The 19946-nt window shown below is 40.8% G+C and overlaps 1 protein-coding gene across 1 annotated transcript; it reads left to right on the top strand.

Moving 5' to 3' along the window:
* The first annotated feature begins 2661 nt into the window (after positions 1-2661).
* LOC110608866 (probable beta-D-xylosidase 5) lies at positions 2662-5457 on the top strand. Its single transcript, XM_043951139.1, has 7 exons — positions 2662-2967; positions 3042-3347; positions 3435-3604; positions 3690-3790; positions 3891-4229; positions 4333-4746; positions 4822-5457. Exons 1-7 carry the CDS (start codon positions 2677-2679, stop codon positions 5442-5444), a joined length of 2244 nt encoding a protein of 747 aa, XP_043807074.1. The 5' UTR covers positions 2662-2676; the 3' UTR covers positions 5445-5457.
* Positions 5458-19946: the final 14489 nt, after the last annotated feature.

Here is a 19946-nt window from a genome sequence, read left to right as displayed (position 1 = left end):
GTTGGGTGCAAGTTCCGCTTCATAATAAGTTTCTAAGACATTTAATGCCAGGTCGCAGGGCGGGTGTATGCTAGATCGACCAACCGGGTGTTAGTCCCGCTTCACAAAAAGTTTTTAGGTAATTTGATACTAGGCTGTAAGGTGAGTATACACCAGGCCGACCAACCAAAAGTTATTCTCGCTTCACAAAAAGCTTCTAAGATAATTGATACCCAGGCCATAAGACGGGTATGAGCTAGGCTAGCGACTGAGAGCATTGGTCTCGTCTCTCAAAGAGAATCATAAGCATGTGTCACTTCTCTTGCAATCACTCCTGAATTTCTAAAACTTTTGCAAAAGAAGAAGACCCATTGTAGACATGCGAGACTTTTTGACAATTAGCGAAGACGGGTTGCTAAGCGAACAAGTAAAAGCTCACAAGGGCTGAAAAAAAATACGGAAATCCGTCAAGGCCGTAAAAGTCCAGGAAGGCCATTAGGACTGTGAAAAGCCAAAGAGTTCGAAAATGTTCAAAAGCTCGTCAAGGTTGTAAAAGTCTAGGAAGACCATTTGGGTTGTGAAAAGCCAAAGAGCTTGAAAATGCTTAAAAGCTCATCAGGGTGGAAAAAATACGCAAAAATCTGCCAGGCTTATAAAAGGCTAGGAAGAACGTCAAGGCTGTGGAAAGCCAAGAAGCTCGACAGGATTGAGAAAATGCTCAAAAGTTCGTCAAGACTGGAAAAATGCACAGAAAATCGTCAGGGTTGGAAAAATACACGTAAGCATGGAAAGGCTGTAAAATGCCAGGGAGCTCGCAAAGGCTGGAGAACTCCCGAAAGCTCGTCAAGACTAGTCGGGATAAGAAAATGCTCAAAAGTCGCCAGGGCTGAAAAATGCGCGGAAACTCAATAAGGCGGGAAAAGGCCAAGGGGCTTCTAAGGGTTAAAAGATGCCCGAATCATCCTTAGGGTCAGAAGGAGCCCGAAAACTTGTCAACGTATTACTACATGACTCGGATCAATTTTTGTCAGGCAAAATCTTGTACTTGACAAATAAGAAAAAAAATAAGGAGATCATAGAAAAGAACAACTAATTTCATTTTTTTAATTTTTAATATATATCAAAATATTTTATAGCAGTCTTATATTAAATATTTTATCTATATAAATCCCTAAACATTCAAAATCTAAATTCTCAAATTTTTAATTTATATCAAAATATTTATAACAATTTTATATTAAATATTTTTTTCACTACCTAAACCTGAACCCTTAACCTCTAACTTTCCTAATTTTCCGTTTATATGAACATATAAAAATATAAAAACTAAATTATCATAAAAAGGAAAATTTAAATGACAAAATTATTATAGTGTAATAATAAATTTTAATGAAATAACTATTATGTTAATAAAATAAAATTTTAAAACTAAATTCTTTTATATATTCTATTAAGTATTTTCTTTATTATGTTCATATAAATAATTCAATTTAAGTGTTTGAATTTTATTTTTATTTCATAAATTTGTTTATTATAATATTTAAGTTTTATAAAAATAATTTATCGAGTTGTATCACATTGGCTTATTTTAATAAAATAAGCAAAATATTTAATATAAGAGTGCTATAAAATATTTTGACATACATTAGAAATTAAGAAAATTAAAGTTAGGAGTTAAGAGTTTATGTACTTTTTTATAATTAATAATAAAATTTAAGATAATATATATTTTATTAATAAAATAAAAATTTAAAAATTAAATTATATGCTATTACTGCATTTTACAAGTATAATTTTAAATTTTTTTTTGTATTAGACTCTATGGGAATATGTTTTTTTTAGTCTTGAATAAGCAAAAAGCTCTCTTTTTTTTTTTTCTCTCCCACAAGTACATTCTTAGCCTAACATTAATATATTGAAATAAATATGAAAGATTTCAGATTCTACATCTTCCATTCAAAGTGACCTCCATTCTCAAAAAAAAAAAAAAAAAAAAATTCATTAAAGTCTATGGGCAAAAATTTCTGATTGCCCATATCCATACATAAGCCCATAGCTCACTTTTCATATTATTCATACATCCATATGTTTTCCTATAATTTTTTGAATAACCAAATCTGTAAATTTAACAGTAAATATCACATTGAACTTTGAAAAAAAAAATGTAAGCAGTCCATGGGCAAAAATTTCTGATTGCCCATAATCCATACATAAGCCCATAGCTCATTTTTCATATTACTTTTCACATTCATACATCCATATATTTTCTTATGATTTTTTGAATAACCGAGTTTGTAAATTTAACCGTAAATATCACATTGAGCTTTGAAAAAAAATGTAAGCAGAAGTCTCAGCCCTTCCATTGAGTATAACGTTGTTATATTTGGATAAAGGGATCTTTCGACATCTTTGTTTCACCTTTTTTTTAACAGATGATGATCATTTAAAATCTCATTAAAATCTTAATAATCTTTCTGTTACTTTTTTATCCAGTGCCATGCATATAAATAAGGGTGTTGATTTTACATTTACATGAGTCGTATTAGAAAAGGAACAATGGCAAGAGCTGCTTATACCCTGCTTTCTCTTGTTGCTTTCTTAGTTGTTTGCAATGCTAGACCCGCATTAATCACTGATGTCCCTACTAACTACACCCATGTTTGTGAGCCTACAAGATTTGCTGTTCAAGGTCTGAAAATGGCTGAGTTTGGCTATTGTGACTCTTCCCTATCATTTGGCATGAGGGCTAAAGATTTAGTGGATAGAATGACCTTAGAGGAGAAGGTGCAACAGTTGGGAAATTTTGCTGCAGGTGCATCTCAATTAGGATTACCAGCTTATGAATGGTGGTCTGAGGCCTTGCATGGTGTCTCTAATACCGGTCCAGGGACCTTCTTTGATGAAACTGTACCCGGTGCAACAAGTTTCCCTACTGTTTTACTTACAACTGCATCCTTTAACCAATCTCTCTGGAAAAGAATTGGCCGGGTACTCATAAAAAATAAAAAATAAAAAATACTTGCGCCTTGATTTTGTATTAAGTCCTACTATATTGATTGCAGGTTGTTTCATCTGAAGCCAGAGCAATGTACAACTTAGGGAGAGCTGGATTAACATATTGGAGCCCGAATATAAATGTGGTAAGGGATCCCAGATGGGGAAGAATTCAAGAGACACCAGGGGAGGATCCATATATTGTTGGAACATATGCCTCGACTTATGTAAGAGGGCTTCAAGACATTGAAGGAACAGAAAATATCACAGATTTGAACTCTAGACCTCTCAAAGTTGCTGCTTGTTGTAAGCATTATACTGCTTATGATATCGAAGACTGGATGGGAGTTGATCGATTCCATTTTGATGCAAGGGTAAAGTTTTTTTCATTTTTAAAAAATAAGTTTTTTACTTTAATGTTTAGTAAAGTTATTTAGATTTGTTTTCTAATGTTTTTGAAGGTGACTGAGCAAGATATGTTGGAGACGTTTCAAAAGCCATTCGAAATGTGTGTTAAAGACGGTGATGCAAGCAGTGTTATGTGCTCTTTTAATCGTATTAATGGTGTCCCTGTTTGTGCTGATAAGAAACTTATGCAAGACACAATTAGAGGAGACTGGGATCTTCATGGGTATATATTTAAATTTTTTCTAAACTCTGATTACTGAAGCTTGTTTGAGCTCCATTCACTTATGGCATCATTTCTCTCTTGATAGGTACATAGTTTCAGACTGTGATTCAATTGAGGTGATGGTTGATGGCCATAAATGGCTTGGGGACACTCAAGAGGATGCTGTTTCACAAGTCCTCAAGGCAGGCAAGTGTTACAAAATGGATATTTTTCTTGCTATTTTCCCTTTTATATTTTAACCTCGTATTTTTTTATTATTTGGAAATTAATTATTTGTGTTATTCAGGATTGGATCTTGACTGTGGAGATTATTATCCCAAGTCTCTAAAGAAAGCTGTGATGCAAGGACAAGTTAGTGAAGCAGAGGTTGACAAATCATTAAAATATCTATATGTTGTCCTAATGAGGCTAGGATACTTTGATGGGAGTCGTTTCAATTCACTTGGCAAGAAGGATATTTGCACTCATGAGAATTTTGAATTAGCAGCGGAAGCAGCTAAACAAGGAATTGTTCTTCTTAAAAATGACAATGAAACTTTGCCTTTGAATTCTTCCAAATACAAGAAACTTGCTGTAATTGGACCACATGGCAATGCTACAAAAGCAATGATTGGAAATTATGCAGGTTTCCAATCATCCCATATTTAATTATTTGAATAGTAAATACTGTTTGCAATTTGTTTTTTTAAATGTTGTTCATATTCTTGGTTTGACATGCTTATGTATAGGTGTTCCTTGCCGGTATGTTTCTCCAATTGAAGGATTCTCTGCATTTGGAGAGGTCAAATACGAAATGGGATGCGGAGATGTTGCTTGCAAAAATGATAGTTTGATCTTTCCAGCAATGGAAGCTGCACGTGAAGCAGATGCCACAATTTTAGTGGTGGGCTTGGACTTGTCTGTTGAATCTGAAGGCAGGGACAGGGTGGATCTCCTCCTCCCAGGTTACCAGAATCTATTGATCAATCAAGTTTCTAAAGCCTCTAAAGGACCAGTGATCCTTGTAATTATGACAGCAGGTGGAGTTGATATCTCTTTTGCCAAGGAGAGTACAAACATACAATCCATCTTGTGGGCTGGATATCCCGGCCAAGAAGGTGGTCGAGCCATTGCTGATATTGTTTTTGGAAAACACAATCCTGGTGAGAATTTGAATCTTATGTTTTAATTGGATTTCTCTTTTTCATTTTAACTAACATTTGGATTTATATTGTTAGGCGGAAGATTACCACTCACATGGTATGAAGCCGAATATGCTAATTTGGTACCCATGACATCTATGACACTAAGGCCAATTGCTAACCCAGTTGCTAATTTGAGCTACCCTGGAAGAACATACAAATTCTTCAATGGATCAACAGTTTACCCATTTGGGTATGGTCTTAGCTACACCAACTTCAACTACAAGATAGCACCCTCAAAGACTTTAATCAAGATAAAATTGAACAAGTACCAACATTGCAGCAACTTGAATTATGAATACAATGATGATAAGCCATATTGTCCAGCTGTTTTGGTTGATGACTGTCCTTGTGAACAAGAGTTCAGAGTTGCGATTACAGTTAAAAATGTAGGTAAAATGGATGGGAGTGAAGTGGTAATAGTTTACTCAAAGCCTCCAAAGGGGATCACAGAAACTCATGCCAAACAAGTGATTGGTTTTGAAAGGGTATTCGTTCAAGCAGGAGGGGAAACCAAGACGAAGTTTAGATTTAATGTATGTAAGAGCTTAGCAATTGTGGATAAAAAAGGTTACAAGGTTTTGCCGTCTGGTTTGCACACCATTATGGTGGGAGATGCTAATGTCTCATTTTTTGTTAGTGTGCAGTATTACAAGTAGTGGGTTAGGATGATTCTCATATTAGGGATAGAACCGGCTACACTGTAATGTCTCAATTTGAATATCAATGAATTAGAATAATGAATTAATTTAAATCTTGTCTCATTCATATATTTGATTTTTCCTTTGTTCTTTCTTTCCAATAACTGTAAGATATCATTACTGGAATTGGTCAAGAGGAGTCTAATCAATTTTCAACTTCATGAAAGTGGTTATTAATTGGCAAAATCTGCAATATGGCTACTTTATGTTAATATAATTGGCAGCTTTTCGCTTTATTAATTGCTCTTTTTCAAGTTTTGGATTTGTAGTTAACTTCCAGCTAAAAAAAACCAAATTCATCAGACTTGGATCTATCAGAAACTAGTGGTGTTTGCTACTTTGCTTGCACCACAATTTCACTGGTTTATAGTTATTTTAGAGCATGCTTTTACTGTCAAGCAGATTATTGCAAGTGGGCATGAACAGATCTATTCATGGAATAAAAAGCCACTTTAAAAAGGCAGCCTCCCTTGCTTCTAATCCCAATTTCAATGGAACAAGTATTGTAACTGTGTTTCCAAACAATTGGCATGATGGATCTGTTTGCTGTTCAAATCCTTGGCAGTTCTTTAACCTTGTGCTGAAAGAGATGGATGTTTGTTCCTGGTTACTTCACGATGGGAAGTCCTCTGAAGTGGAGCCTAGTATTCTAACTATGCATCCCTGCAATCTATTCGTGTTCGAAGGCACGCCCAAGACATATATAGCTCTTGTCTCCTGTATATATATTGAACAACAATGTAAAGGAACAGTATATGTAGGGAGAGAAGAAATTCTCAGTGTATTTTCTTATTGAATATTGTGTTTTGATCAAATGGAATTTGTACACATTTTCCTACTTTTTTTAGCATTTATGTACTTTTCTAATTTATTTTGTATTTTTATCATATTTTGTAGAAAAGTATAAAAGAAAAGGAGAATCGATGAAAAGATGCTTAAAAGCACTGAAAATAATTAGACCAATCGATTTGGGCAAACCCTTCATTGTACTAAAAATACAAATTACACTGAAATCTGGAAACTGTCCTGACCTACAGTGGATTTGGCCAAGCGATTTGCCCAAACCAATTGGATAAATTGATAATTATGCATAAACCCAGAAGTCTTCAGATGGCGACTTGCCCAAGCCAACTGGCCAAACCTGAAGAATACAAGGAAACTCGAAAGTCTTCAGATGGTGATTTGCCTGGGCGACTTGCCCAAACCAACAACGTATGCAGAAACCCGAAATTGTCCCGCATAAAGCTCTCAGACTGGGTTTTGCCCCACGATTTGCTCAAATCAACTGGGCAAATCAACGGATTATACAGAACCAACAACAGACGGCAAATTTTCAGATTTTGAAAATTTAAAGACTTGGTCTCCTCATTAAAGCTGCAGAGCCCACAGAGAATATCCTCAAACGTGCGGCACAAATATCTCCTCAACCAATGAATTATACTTATGAAAAAATACATTCAAGGGAGGAATCCTAAATCAAATCAAAGTAGAATTGCCATTCTAAAAAGGGATCTATTAGGGTTCTAAACGCCTATAAAAGTATGAGGACAGCAGCATCAAAGAGATCCTTCAGCCGGCACCGAATTTGCTTCCTTTCTTTTCTTTTCTTTTCTCTTTTTATTTTCTTTGCAAAGTTGTAATACCCGGCTAGACTCCGGCATCGGAATTCCTACCGTCGGGCGGAATCTCGGATGTCGAAACCCTCTAGAAGGGTAAAATATGTTTTTCTAAAATGTTTTCATGTATTTTATAGTTTTAAGTAAGAAAGAAATTAAGTTTTGAAAGAAAATATTTTGGAGGAGAAACCCAGGTTCGGCCGCCGAACCTCATGTTCGGCCGCCGAACATGGTGGAGTTGCGGAGGCACTTTTGGCTTCCGAAAGTGGTCTGGCCAGCCACCTGTAAAAGGCCCCATGTCCGAAAATGAGCGAGTTTTCTCTCTCTATTTTCGGGCAAGGTGAGTCTCTGCCACTCCTCTCATCGATCTTGTGATTTCTCCTCAAATCCTTCAAGTTTTGACAAGTTTTAACTTGGTTTTGAAGATTTTTGAGTTAAAAACGAAGTTTTGGAGCTTGGAGACCCCGAAGCTTGATTCTCCCTATCTCCGAGTTAGGGATCGCTTTTCCTCTCGATCTTCAAGAGGTAAGCGGAGATCCTACCCTTCCTTTATGTTTTATGAAAGTTTTGAGGGGTTTTAAGAGGGTTAATGCATGTTTTAGAGTAAATGTATAATGTTAGGGTTATGTGAGTTAAATGATAAAAATGTATGTTAAATGTGTTGCTAGATGTGTTGTTGGTTGGGGTTTAGGCTAGTTTGAGACCCCTATGTACTTATGAATGTGTTTATGCATGTTTTTGCATGTTATGGTTTGAGTTTTGGAGAGTTGGGAGGCAAATGTGCTTGAGAGACTGAGTTCTGCCATTCTGGAAGAACTCAGGTTCGGCAGCCGAAGCCATGTTCGGCCGCCGAACCTGCCTGTGGAGGCAGTTCTGGCTGCCGAACCCTGCCCCTGAAAGTTTGGACTTTCGGCTCTGGAAGGGAGTTTCCGCCGCCGAACCTGCTGCCGAAGGTGCATGAGTTTCGAATCTGGAAGGGACTTTCGGCCGCTGAAGGTGCCACTGAAGGTGCATGACTTTCGGATCTGGAGGGACTTTCGGCCGCCGAGCCTGCCGCTGAAAGTGCCCTGTTCAGCCTTCCTTTGCATGTTTTTTATGATTGTTTTAAGGTGTTCTAGGGAGTTTTTGGGGAGATGTTTAGAGTCATGTTGATGTATGTTTGGTCCCTCATTTGAGTCCACCTGTGTAGGTTCGGACCCGAGGAACCGAGGACCCTAGCAGTGAGATAGCTGCTTCAGAGTCTATTCAGAGTCAGCCTGAGGTGAGTAGAATGGATCTTTATGTTTCTAAGCAAATAAATTTTAAGCATGTTCATGCATCACGAATGCCATGATATATACTAGGTTGTTTGCATTAGAAATCACGAATATGTTGCATTGCATACTATGATGTTGATGTGGATGGATGTTGGATGACCCATTAGTCCTCGATATGTTATGATGACGATGATACGGTATGGAAAGACCAGTGAGGCCCATTCTACGCCCCTGGCACGATGTAAGAGAAAGACCAGTGAGACCCATTCTATGCCCCTAGCATATTGGAATGTTATGTTATGTTATGTTAAGAGAAAGACCAGTGAGGCCCATTCTACGCCCCTGGCACCATTGGAATGTGTAGAGGGCTATTGGTGACAAGTCCATCCTTGATGTGAATTGTTTGTGATGTGATGCATTTCATGAAAGCATAGATTTTAATATAATGTTTTACTATTCTGCTCATTGGGCTCTAGTAGCTCACCCCTTTCCCTTAACCCCCAGGTTTGCAGGTTCGGGATAGACTAGGAAGTCAGCAAGAGTAAAGGCGTCATGTATGTAATAGATTAGTGTGGACATGAAAGACAATGAAAATAATGTAATGTCTTGTAATGTAAAGTATTGTATAAAATTGTATTGAGGTTTAGTATTGTGCTTGGCCCTAGTGTTATGAGAATCCCTTTTTGTACATGATCCTATGTTATTGTTTTAATGATGATTTATGATAAACCAAGCTTGATGTATGTAATGTTGACCCAACTAGAGCATTTGATGAGGGCTCTAGTGTGGGGTTTGATGCTTTTGATTATGGCGCATGCACAAGTCAAACTTGGTAGATGGAAAGTTTAAAATTTTTATGTAAATGTTTGATCATGTATGGGATTTATCAGGTATTGAGGTTGTATGTTAGGCTTGCTACGGGTCCCGGCGACCTTAAGTCGATTTGGATCCTAGCGCCGGTATCGGTCCGATTTCGGATCGTTACAAAAGTCATGAGTGGTTAAATACTTTATTTCTAATTAAGTTAGGATGAAATTTCAGTTTCTATATGAATTGAGAGATCTAAACTCCATGGTTAATCTTTTATTCTTCAATATTTATTCAAATTATGTTCTTCATCTTATTATTGCTTTGTCATTGGATTAATAGGACCCGTTGTTCTTGATTTCAAAGTCGTATATTATTAGTTTGAATGTTTGAAGTCTGTAATTGCTTAGGTTGTTCAAACACAAGTAACATTTAGTATAACAACTAAAAAGTTGCATAATCTAACTCAAACTCACCACGCGACTGGTTAGTTAGAATTAGGTATCTCTATTACTTAAAGCAGTTGACAATTGATAAGTAAAAATCTCAAGGACGTTCTTTGGTGATTTATTGGCTAGTGATTAATTAGCGAATATTTTCTAATTAATCTAAACCTAAGGAGATATTTGGTTATGTGGAGCATCTTCTATGACCAAAACTAATTTATTGAGATGAATAAAAGAATTCAAGTATCGATGATCAATTCCTAAACTGAAATGGATCCTATACTTCAACTAAAACTTATTCTCATTGATTTGTTCTTCTTTTAATTATTACTTTTTTACATTGCTTTAATCTTTATTTTAGTTCATCGTAAAAATCCCCCTTATTTTATTTTCATTGTTTAGTTGCCTTAGTCATTGTTTAGAAAGTCAGTGTCAATTCCCTCTGGATTCGATCCTATTACCACCATACGCAATTCTTAATTGTTGATATTTTAATAGGTTATTTTTTGTGGCTTCGACATGCATAAAAAATTGGCATCGTTGCCGGGGAATTGATTTAAACTAATGTATTTTCCTTTCGTGACCAAGGCTGGACGTAAATAGACTTTTCTTTACGATCTAGAAATTGAACGTATCGCCAAGAGCTTGAGAAAACAAGCAACCATGAGGAACCAAGCCTCAAAACCATCTTCATTTGCCACAAGCGAAGACCAGGAGCTTGCTGCACAACTTGCTGAACCAGTAACAGAACCAACAACAGCTAGTATGCAAGCTACTGCAGAAGTTGAACCACATGTTTTCTTCGTTGAAATTGAAGCTGAAAACACCGGGGTGAGAGCTCCAATGGCACAAGAAAGGACTCTTCGCGAGCTAGCCACACCCTGGGTGATCAAGCACCCTTGTGAATCACCTATCCACCTTTGACAGGCCCTTTTGAACTGAAAACATGATTAATTCATCTTCTCCCAAAGTTCAGAGGTCTGGAAAATGAAGACTCACATAAACATCTCAAAGAATTTCACATTGTGTGCTCAACAATGAGATCTTAAGGTATTTTTGAAGAACATGTTAAACTCAAAGCTTTTCCTTTCTCCATTGATGATTTTGCTAAAGATTGGCTGTTCTATTTGCCACCCGGATCCATCACCTCATGGGCCGGCATGGTAAGAGCCTTCTTGAGCAAATACTTTCCCACTTCAAAAGCCATTGACATCAGGAGAGAAATTAATGGTATCAAGCAAAGGGATTCTGAAGAACTATATGAATATTAGGAGAGATTCAAACGATTGTGTACATGCTGCCCTCAACATGATATCTCAGATAAATCCTTCATTGAATACTTCTACGGAGGTTTGTTACCTTCGAAAAGGAAATTTATTGATGCAACGTATGGAGGATTGATTAAAGACAAAACACCTCAAGCCATAAGAGACCTAATTTCCACAATGGCGGCAGCCTCAAAGCAATATGGAGATCAAAGACAACTGCTAAGGAGAGTAAACGAGGTAAATACTTCTTCCTTAGCTGCACAAATTTTTTTATTTAATCTCTGCTGTCCATAGCCTTATTGTAAGACAGGTCCAGTAAGCTCAACAAGATCAGCAAGTAAGGCCATGTGGAATCTGTGCCACCGTTGGACATCCAACTGACCTATGTCTTTCCCTTCAAGAAGAAGACCAGCAAGTTAATGCGGTTGGAGGGTTTAATGGCCAACGAAGATATGATCCCTTCTCTAACACCTACAACCCAGGTTGGAGGGAACACCCGAACTTTAGTTATGCTAGGGCAAATCAATATCAAAATTTTCAACAAAGAAATTCAGCTCAAACAGCAACTTAAAAGTCCAGTGTGCCCCTTGAAGAGATCATGAAGTCTTTAGCAAATACGGTGCAAAATCTGGAATAGCAGATAAGTCAAGTTGCTACCTCAGTAAGTAAGCTAGAATCGCAAGGGAAATTACTTCTCAAACGGAGATCAACCTAAAGTAGAATGCTAGTGCCATAACCTTGAGAAGTGGGAAGGAGTTGCAAAGTGACAGAATGGAGCCTCGATTTTCCCAAACTTCTGGGCAGACTGTTGAAAAGGAGCTACCAAGTGGTAATACAAAACCGCGAGTTGCCCAAATCGACAGGCAGACTGGGCAAATCACTGAAGAACAAGTGACAAATTCCAGACCAAGGCAGCAGAGCAGAAAAGCAACCAGAAAAGTAACCATAAAAGTTCAAAATTTCACCTCCCTTTCCAGAAAGGTTAGCAAGATCTAAAAAAGAAAAAGAAAAAAAAAAGAAATACTTGAAACCTTTCGCAAAGTAGAAATCAACATACCTTTGTTGGATGCTGTTAAACAAATACCACAATATGCAAAATTCTTGAAGGAGCTATGCACCAACCATAGGAAGCTTGCTAAACATGAGAAGGTAAGTGTAGGGGAATGTGTTTCGACTGTCATTCAAAGGAAGCTTCTAGCTAAGTGCAAAGACAGAGGGATGTTTGTTGTTTCATGCAAGATAGGTAATGTGGGAATAAAGAAAGTCATGTGTGACCTTGGGGCATCAATCAATGTTATGCCTCTCTCCATCTATGATTCATTAAATGCAGGCACGCTGAAAAACACCAGCATTGTTATTCAGCTGGCTGACAGGTATATTGTCTATACCAAAGGTATCCTAAAAGACATCTTAGTGCAAGTGGACTAGCTAGTCTTTCCAACAGACTTTTATGTAATTGACATGGAGGAGGACAAGGGCAATACCATATCGTACATCCTACTCGGAAGACCCTTTGTGAGCATAGCCAGAATAAAGATAGATGTGCACGATGACACATTGACTATGGAATTTAAAGAGGAAGTAATCAAGTTTAATATTTATGATGCAATGAAATTCCCTAATGATGTATCTCCTGTATATGGTTTAGATGTTATTGATTGCTTAAGTCAAGAAATCTTTGAAATAAATCAAGATAACTTACTAAACGCTGATCTATGTAGGAACACCAACCAAGAGAGTGAGGAGGACAGGATAAGCATGAATGAGGCAGAAACATAGGAGACAGCATGCAGCCTGAGGGTTATGCAGGATCAAGATTAGACTGATTTGCCCAGAACTGATTTGCCCAAATCAACAGATAGACAACAACCATCAGTCTAGACAGTCCTAGAACCAGAACTGAAGCCTCTACCAGGGCATCTAAAGTACGTATACTTGGGGACAGAAAAGACACTACCTGTCATAGTGTCAAACCAGCTGAGTCACCACGAAGAAGAAAGCCACATACAAGTGTTGAAAAAATACAAAAAGGCTATAGGTTGGACCATAGAAGACATGAAAGGCATCTCAACATCAATATGTATGCATAGAATTCTTATGGAGGAGGATCGCAAACCTGTCCGTGATGCTCAAAGGAGGTTAAACCCTCCTATGATGGAGGTTGTGAAAAAAGAAATAGTCAAGCTTTTAGACGCCGAAATTGTAACGACCCGAAAATCCGACCCGTTACCGGCGCTAGGAACCAGATCGGCTTAAGGCCGCCGGGACCCGTAGCAAGCCTACATACCTCCTGTAAACCTGTGGAATCCCATACATAACCACATATACATGATCTGTAAAAAATTTTTCTTTTCTCTTATCCAAGCAAAACCTGTGCATGCACAAAATCATACATGAACCCCACACTGGAGTCCTCATCAAATACTCCAATGGGGTATCATCATCATACATATCAGCTTGGATAATCATGGTCATTAACATCATTACTCATTAAACACTCTGTACATAATGGGGATTCACACACCTCTAGGTCAAGCACTACTATAATCCTCAATACATCATCAAATCATTCATTACATTACATGGTCATAAATACTCATTACATCATGCTCATGTCCACTACTATCTATTACAACATACATGACTTAACTTCACTCTAGCCGACTTCCCGATCTATCCTGTACCTGCAACTCTGGGGATAAAGGGAGTGGGGTGAGCTACTAGAGCCCAGTGAGCAGAATAATAAAACATCAATTTAAATCATGCTTTCATGTATGCGCCATAACACAAACATTTCATAACAAGGATGAACTTGTCACCATTTAGCCCCTATCTTTCTTACTTATACATGCCGGGGGCGTAGAGCCGTAGCAGGCACACCCGGACTTCCATAATCTGTCATAGTGCCAGGGGCGTAGAGCCGTAGCAGGCACACCTGGACTCACATAGGCTATCATGACATACAAGGGCTAATGGATCATTCAACATTCATCCACATCAACAACAAAGTATGCAATGCAACATATTCGTGAATTCTAATGCAAACAACCTAATATATCTCATGGCATTCATGATGCGTGAATCATGCTAAAACATTTCATTAATTTGCTTTAAAACTTAAAGTTTGTTCCACTCACCTCTGGCTAGCTCTGAAGAGACTCTGAAGCAGCTGGCTCACTGCTGGGGGTCTCGGTTCCTCGGGTCCAAACCTACACAGGTGGACTCAAATGAGGGACCAAACATACATGAATATGACTCTAAAATACTCCCCAAAAACCCCCTAAAACATCCTGAAAACATCACATGAAAACATGCAAGAAATGGCTGAACAGGGCACTTTCGGCGGCAGGTTCGACGGCCGAAAGTCCCTCTGCAGCCGAAAGTCATGCAGGTTCGGCGGCACTTTCGGCGGCCGAACCTCCCAGACAGAGACGAAACTTGAGTTTCGGGGGCAGGCTTCGGCAGCCGAAACTGCCTCCACAAGGGGGTTCGGCGGCCGAAAGTCACTTCGGCGGCCGAACCTGAGTTTCTGCCGAAGGGCAGAAACTTGGCTCCCTTGTGTCCACAGCCTCCAAAACGCCTCAAAACATGCATAAACTTGTTTCTACACATGCATACACATCATACATCACATCTAAGGGTCTCAAACTATAATATACCCCAACTACAACACTTCAAACAACACATTTCCAACATACATTGTTCAAATCACAACATAAACCCATAAACCTAACAACAAGCCTAAACATGCATTCTACCCCATCAACTTGCATAAAACTTTCATAAAACAAAAGAGAAGCATAGATCGAAGCTTACCTCTTGAAGATCTAGAAGAAGAACGACCCTAGCTCGGAAAATGGAGGGATTTAGCTCCAAGACTTCCAAGCTCCAAACTTGCTTAACAACACTCAAAAACTTGGTTCAAATGTTCAAAACTTGCAAGGTGAGTTTAAAACTCAAGAAAAATGGAAGAGATTTGGAGGAAGAACACAAGATTTGCTAAGGGAAGGTCGGAAGCTTGCTGCGGCCGAAAATGGGAGAAAACCTCGCCCATTTCGGCTAAGGGTCCCTTTTATAGTGGCTGGCCAGGCCACGTTCGGGGGCCGAAAATGCCTCCGCATGCATGCAAGGTTCGGCGGCCGAACTTGACTTTCGGCGGCCGAACCTGGACTTCCCTCACTCATGCTTTCGGGGGCCTAACGTGCCTCCAAAACACATGCATGTTCGGCGGCCGAACTTGACTTTCGGCGGCCGAACCTGGGTTTCCCTCCAAAGAATTTTCATGCAAAAATTCATTAAATTTTCATACTTAAAAACATGAAATACATGAAAACATTTCATAAAATCATAGTTTTACCCTTCTAGAGGTTTCCGACATCCGAGGTCCCACCAGACGGTAGGAATTCCGATATCGGAGTCTAGCCGGGTATCACATTCTCCCCCCCTTAAGAACATTCGTCCCCGAATGTTCCTCAACTAACATACAAAGCATGGCATCAATCATAACATACAACATAGCATACAATATATCATACATGCAACACATAGAATAACTAACACTCACCTCAAAACAGATGGGGGTATTGCTGGAGCATGGACTCCCGTGTCTCCCAGGTGCATTCTTCAATATTGTGGTGGTTCCAAAGGACTTTCACCATCGGGATTTCCTTATTCCTCAGCTTTCTGATCTGAGTGTCTAGGATCCGCACTGGCTGTTCTACATAGGTGAGATCCTCATGGATCTCCATATCAGGCTCACTAAGAACCTTTCCAGGATCCGACACGAACTTCCGTAATAGAGAAACATGGAAAACCGGATGGATTCTCTCCATCGAAGCAGGCAAGTCTAGCTTGTACGACACATTACCGACCCTCTGAAGCACCTCGAAAGGACCGATGTACCTTGGAGCTAACTTACCCTTCTTCCCGAACCGAACCACTCCTTTCATAGGAGACACCTTGAGCAAAACCAAATCCCCCTCCTGAAACTCTAGCTGTCTTCTGCGGGTATCTGCATAACTCTTCTGCCGACTAGCAGCAGTCTTGATCCTTTCTCTGATTATGGGTACCACCCTGCTGGTAAGCTTTACTAACTCCGGACCCGCAAGAGTCCTCTCTCCTACCTCCTCCCAGCAGATTGGTGATCTGCACTTCCTCCCGTACAAAGCTTCATATGGAGCCATCCCTATGCTAGCATGATAGCTGTTATTGTAGGCAAACTCCACCAAAGGTAGATGCTGCCTCCAAGAACCGCCAAAATCTAGCACACACATTCTGAGCATATCCTCTATTGTCTGGATGGTCCTCTCTGACTGTCCGTCTGTCTGTGGGTGGAAGGCAGTACTGAAGTCTAATCTGGTACCCATAGCGTTCTGCAGACTCCGCCAAAACCTGGAGGTGAACTGGGGCCCTCTATCTGACACTATAGATACCGGGACCCCATGCAGTCTGACAATCTCATCTACGTACACCTGCGCCAACTTGTCCACAGAGTAACCACTCCTGACAGGGATGAAGTGAGCAGATTTGGTGAGTCTGTCCACAATCACCCATATGGAGTCCAATCTGTTGGACGTCGCCGGTAACCCCACTACGAAGTCCATAGCTATATTCTCCCATTTCCACTCTGGAATCGGTAGTGGATTCAACATTCCAGCCGGCTTCTGATGCTCTAGTTTCACCCTCTGACACACATCGCAGGCTGACACGAACAGTGCCACGTCCTTCTTCATAGCTGGCCACCAATACACTCTCTTCAGATCCTGATACATCTTGGTGGCTCCAGGGTGAACACTATACCTGGTATTATGGGCTTCCCCCATAATATCTCCCTTCAGACCAATGTCATCCGGCACACATAATCTGTTCCCGTAGCGGAGGATCCCCTTATCATCAAACCTGTACTCATTACTCTGGCCAGACTGAACCGTTCTGGCAATCCTGACCAACTCTGGGTCCTCATGCTGTTTCTGAGCTACCTGCTCTAGAAACACGGGTGTCACTCTCATCTGAGCCACTAAGGCACCTGTGCCAGACAACTCCAACTGTAATCCCTCATTCATAAGTCTGTGGAACTCCTTCACCACCGGCCTCCTCTCTGCTGAAATGTGGGATAGACTGCCGAGTGATTTTCGGCTTAGGGCGTCTGCCACAACATTCGCCTTACCCGGATGGTACTGAATCTTGCAATCATAGTCACTCAACAGCTCTACCCATCTCCTCTGCCTCATGTTCAGTTCTCTCTGACTCAGGATGTACTGCAGGCTCTTATGATCTGTGAAGATCTCACACTTTACCCCATAAAGGTAATGCCTCCACATCTTGAGTGCAAAGATCACTGCTGCCATCTCTAGGTCATGTGTGGGGTAATTCAGCTCATGCTTCTTCAGCTGCCTAGAAGCATAAGCGATCACCCTCTCATTCTGCATTAGCACACAACCCAGTCCCACACGAGAAGCATCACAAAAAACTGAGAAGTCATCATCACTTTTTGGCAGAGCTAACACCGGTGCCGAAGTCAACCTCCTCTTAAGCTCCTCAAAGCTTTCCTCACACTGTTCGGTCCATATGAACTTCTGATTCTTCTTTGTCAATTTGGTCATAGGAGCAGCAATCTTTGAGAAGTCCTGAACGAACCTCCTGTAGTAACCTGCTAAACCCAGAAAACTCTTGATCTCGGTCACTGTGGTGGGTCTAGGCCAGTTAGCTACAGCCTCTACCTTCTTGGGGTCTACTTCAATACCCTGTTCTGACACAATGTGCCCCAAGAATGAAATGCTCCTAAGCCAAAACTCACACTTGGAGAACTTGGCATACAAGCCATGCTCTCTCAAGGTCTGCAAAACTGTCCTCAAGTGATGGGCATGCTCCTCTGCATTTCTGGAATACACTAAGATATCATCTATGAAGACAATAACGAAGTGATCCAGATACTGACTGAATACTCTGTTCATGAGGTCCATGAATGCTGCAGGGGCGTTGGTCAACCCAAACGGCATCACAAGGAACTCATAGTGCCCATACCTGGTCCTGAAAGCTGTCTTCGGTACATCTTCATTCCTTATCCTCAACTGATGGTACCCTGATCTCAGATCTATTTTGGAGAAACAACCTGCTCCTGCTAACTGGTCGAATAGATCGTCGATCCTCGGCAAAGGGTACTTGTTCTTGGTAGTGACCTTGTTCAACTGTCTGTAGTCGATACAAAGTCTGAGGGATCCATCCTTCTTCCTCACAAACAAAACCGGAGCACCCCAAGGTGAAGTACTCGGTCGGATGAAACCCTTATCTACCAGCTCTTGCAACTGTTCCTTCAGTTCTTTCAATTCAGCTGGTGCCATCCTGTAGGGAGGGATAGAGATCGGTCTGGTACCAGGCATTAACTCAATCTCGAACTCTATCTCCCTAGCAGGTGGTAACCCTGGCAGCTCGTCTGGAAAAACATCTAAGAACTCACTCACCACAGGCACTGAGGCGGGCTCTCTGACATGACTATCTAACTCCCTCACATGAGCTAGAAACCCCTGACATCCCCTCCTAAGCAACCTACGAGCCTGAAGAGCTGAGATCAGACCTCTAGGTGTACCCCTCTTGTCTCCACTGAAGACTACCTCTGACCCATCCTGATCTCTGAATCTGACTACCTTGTCTCTACAGTCCAAGGTAGCACCATGGGTCGATAACCAATCCATCCCTAGAATGACGTCGAAATCTGTCAAATCTAGAACCACGAGGTCGGCGGAAAGGCATCTTCCCTCTATGAAAACTGGACTACATTGGCAGACTGCCTCTGCCACTGACGGGTCACACTTGGGTCCATTGACCCATAGGGGACACTCTAACCCAGAGACCATCAATCCTACCCTCTCCACGACTCTCGGAGCAACAAAAGAATGAGATGCACCCGGGTCCATTAAGGCATACACATCAGAACAACCAATGATGAGATTACCTGCCACCACGGTGTTGGATGTGTTGGCCTCCTGCTGAGTCATAGTGAAGATCCGTGCCGGAGCTGATGGACCTTCACCTCTGTATCCTGCTGAGGAAGAGGCTGACCCTCTCCCTCTGCCTCTGCCACTGGCCTGTGTTGCGGCTGGAGCTACTGGCTGTACTACACTGCCGGAGGCTGTCTGCTGAGACGGTGCTGCAAAGACTGCTCTAGGACAATCTCGAGCCAAATGACCCGCCTGTCCGCACCTGAAACATGTGTTTGTCCCTGCCAGACATACTCCCTTGTGTGGTCTCCCACATCTCATACATGCTGTAACCTCTGCGCCAGAGCTTGAGCCACTGCCTAAACCCAGACCTGACTTGATCTTGTTCCAGAACTTACTCTTCTTAGATTTTTTGTGGCCTCTGTCCCACTTCTTGCTGCCTGCAACTGCTGCACTCAGAGAAGAAGAGTCTAACCTTTCCCCACCTGGGGTCTTGGAACCAGAAGACTGTGCCACTGACTGTTTTACCTTCCCCTCAACGATAGCACTAGCCTCCATTCTTCTAGCCATATCCACTATGGCATGGAAACTCTCCCTCTCTGCTGACTGTATCAAAGAGGAATACCTGGAGTGTAGCCTCATAATATATCTACTTGACTTCTTTTGATCTGTGTCCAAATTCTGCCCAGCATATGGCAACAACTCCAAGAACCTGTCTGTGTACTCCTCCACACTCATCTGTTCAGTCTGCCTCAATTGTTCGAATTCTATTATCTTCTGCTCTCTAGAGCTCTCAGGGAAAGCCCATCCTGCAAACTCATTTGCGAACTCCTCCCAGGACATACTGTCCGCTCTCGGGTTCACATAGTTCTTAAACCAACCACGTGCCTTCTTGCACTCCAGTGTGAACCCAGCCATCTGAATGGCTCTACTGTCATCAGCCCCTATCTCATCTGTAATAGTCTTGACCCTGCTCAGATACTCAAATGGGTCATCGCCTGCTCTGTACTGAGGAGCACCCAACTTCATGTAATCGGTCATCTTGACCTTGCTCCCTCCAGATGAGGTAGGTTTGGGTACTTGTGTTTCCGGGACAGTAGGTACTGGTGGTGGTGGAGGTGCAACATCCC

Source organism: Manihot esculenta, chromosome 2 (genome assembly GCF_001659605.2).
Source record: "Manihot esculenta cultivar AM560-2 chromosome 2, M.esculenta_v8, whole genome shotgun sequence".
NCBI lineage: Eukaryota > Viridiplantae > Streptophyta > Magnoliopsida > Malpighiales > Euphorbiaceae > Manihot > Manihot esculenta.
This window is presented reverse-complemented; position numbering and strand designations above follow the sequence as displayed.

Bases quoted from the DNA above. Each gene is read 5' to 3' on its own strand.
- LOC110608866 (XM_043951139.1), top strand. From the start codon at position 2,677: ATGGCTGAGTTTGGCTATTGTGACTCTTCCCTATCATTTGGCATGAGG. The intron at 3,348-3,434 runs GTAAAGTTTTTT...ATGTTTTTGAAG, and splicing joins GATTCCATTTTGATGCAAGG to GTGACTGAGCAAGATATGTT. The intron at 3,791-3,890 runs GCAAGTGTTACA...TGTGTTATTCAG, and splicing joins TTCACAAGTCCTCAAGGCAG to GATTGGATCTTGACTGTGGA.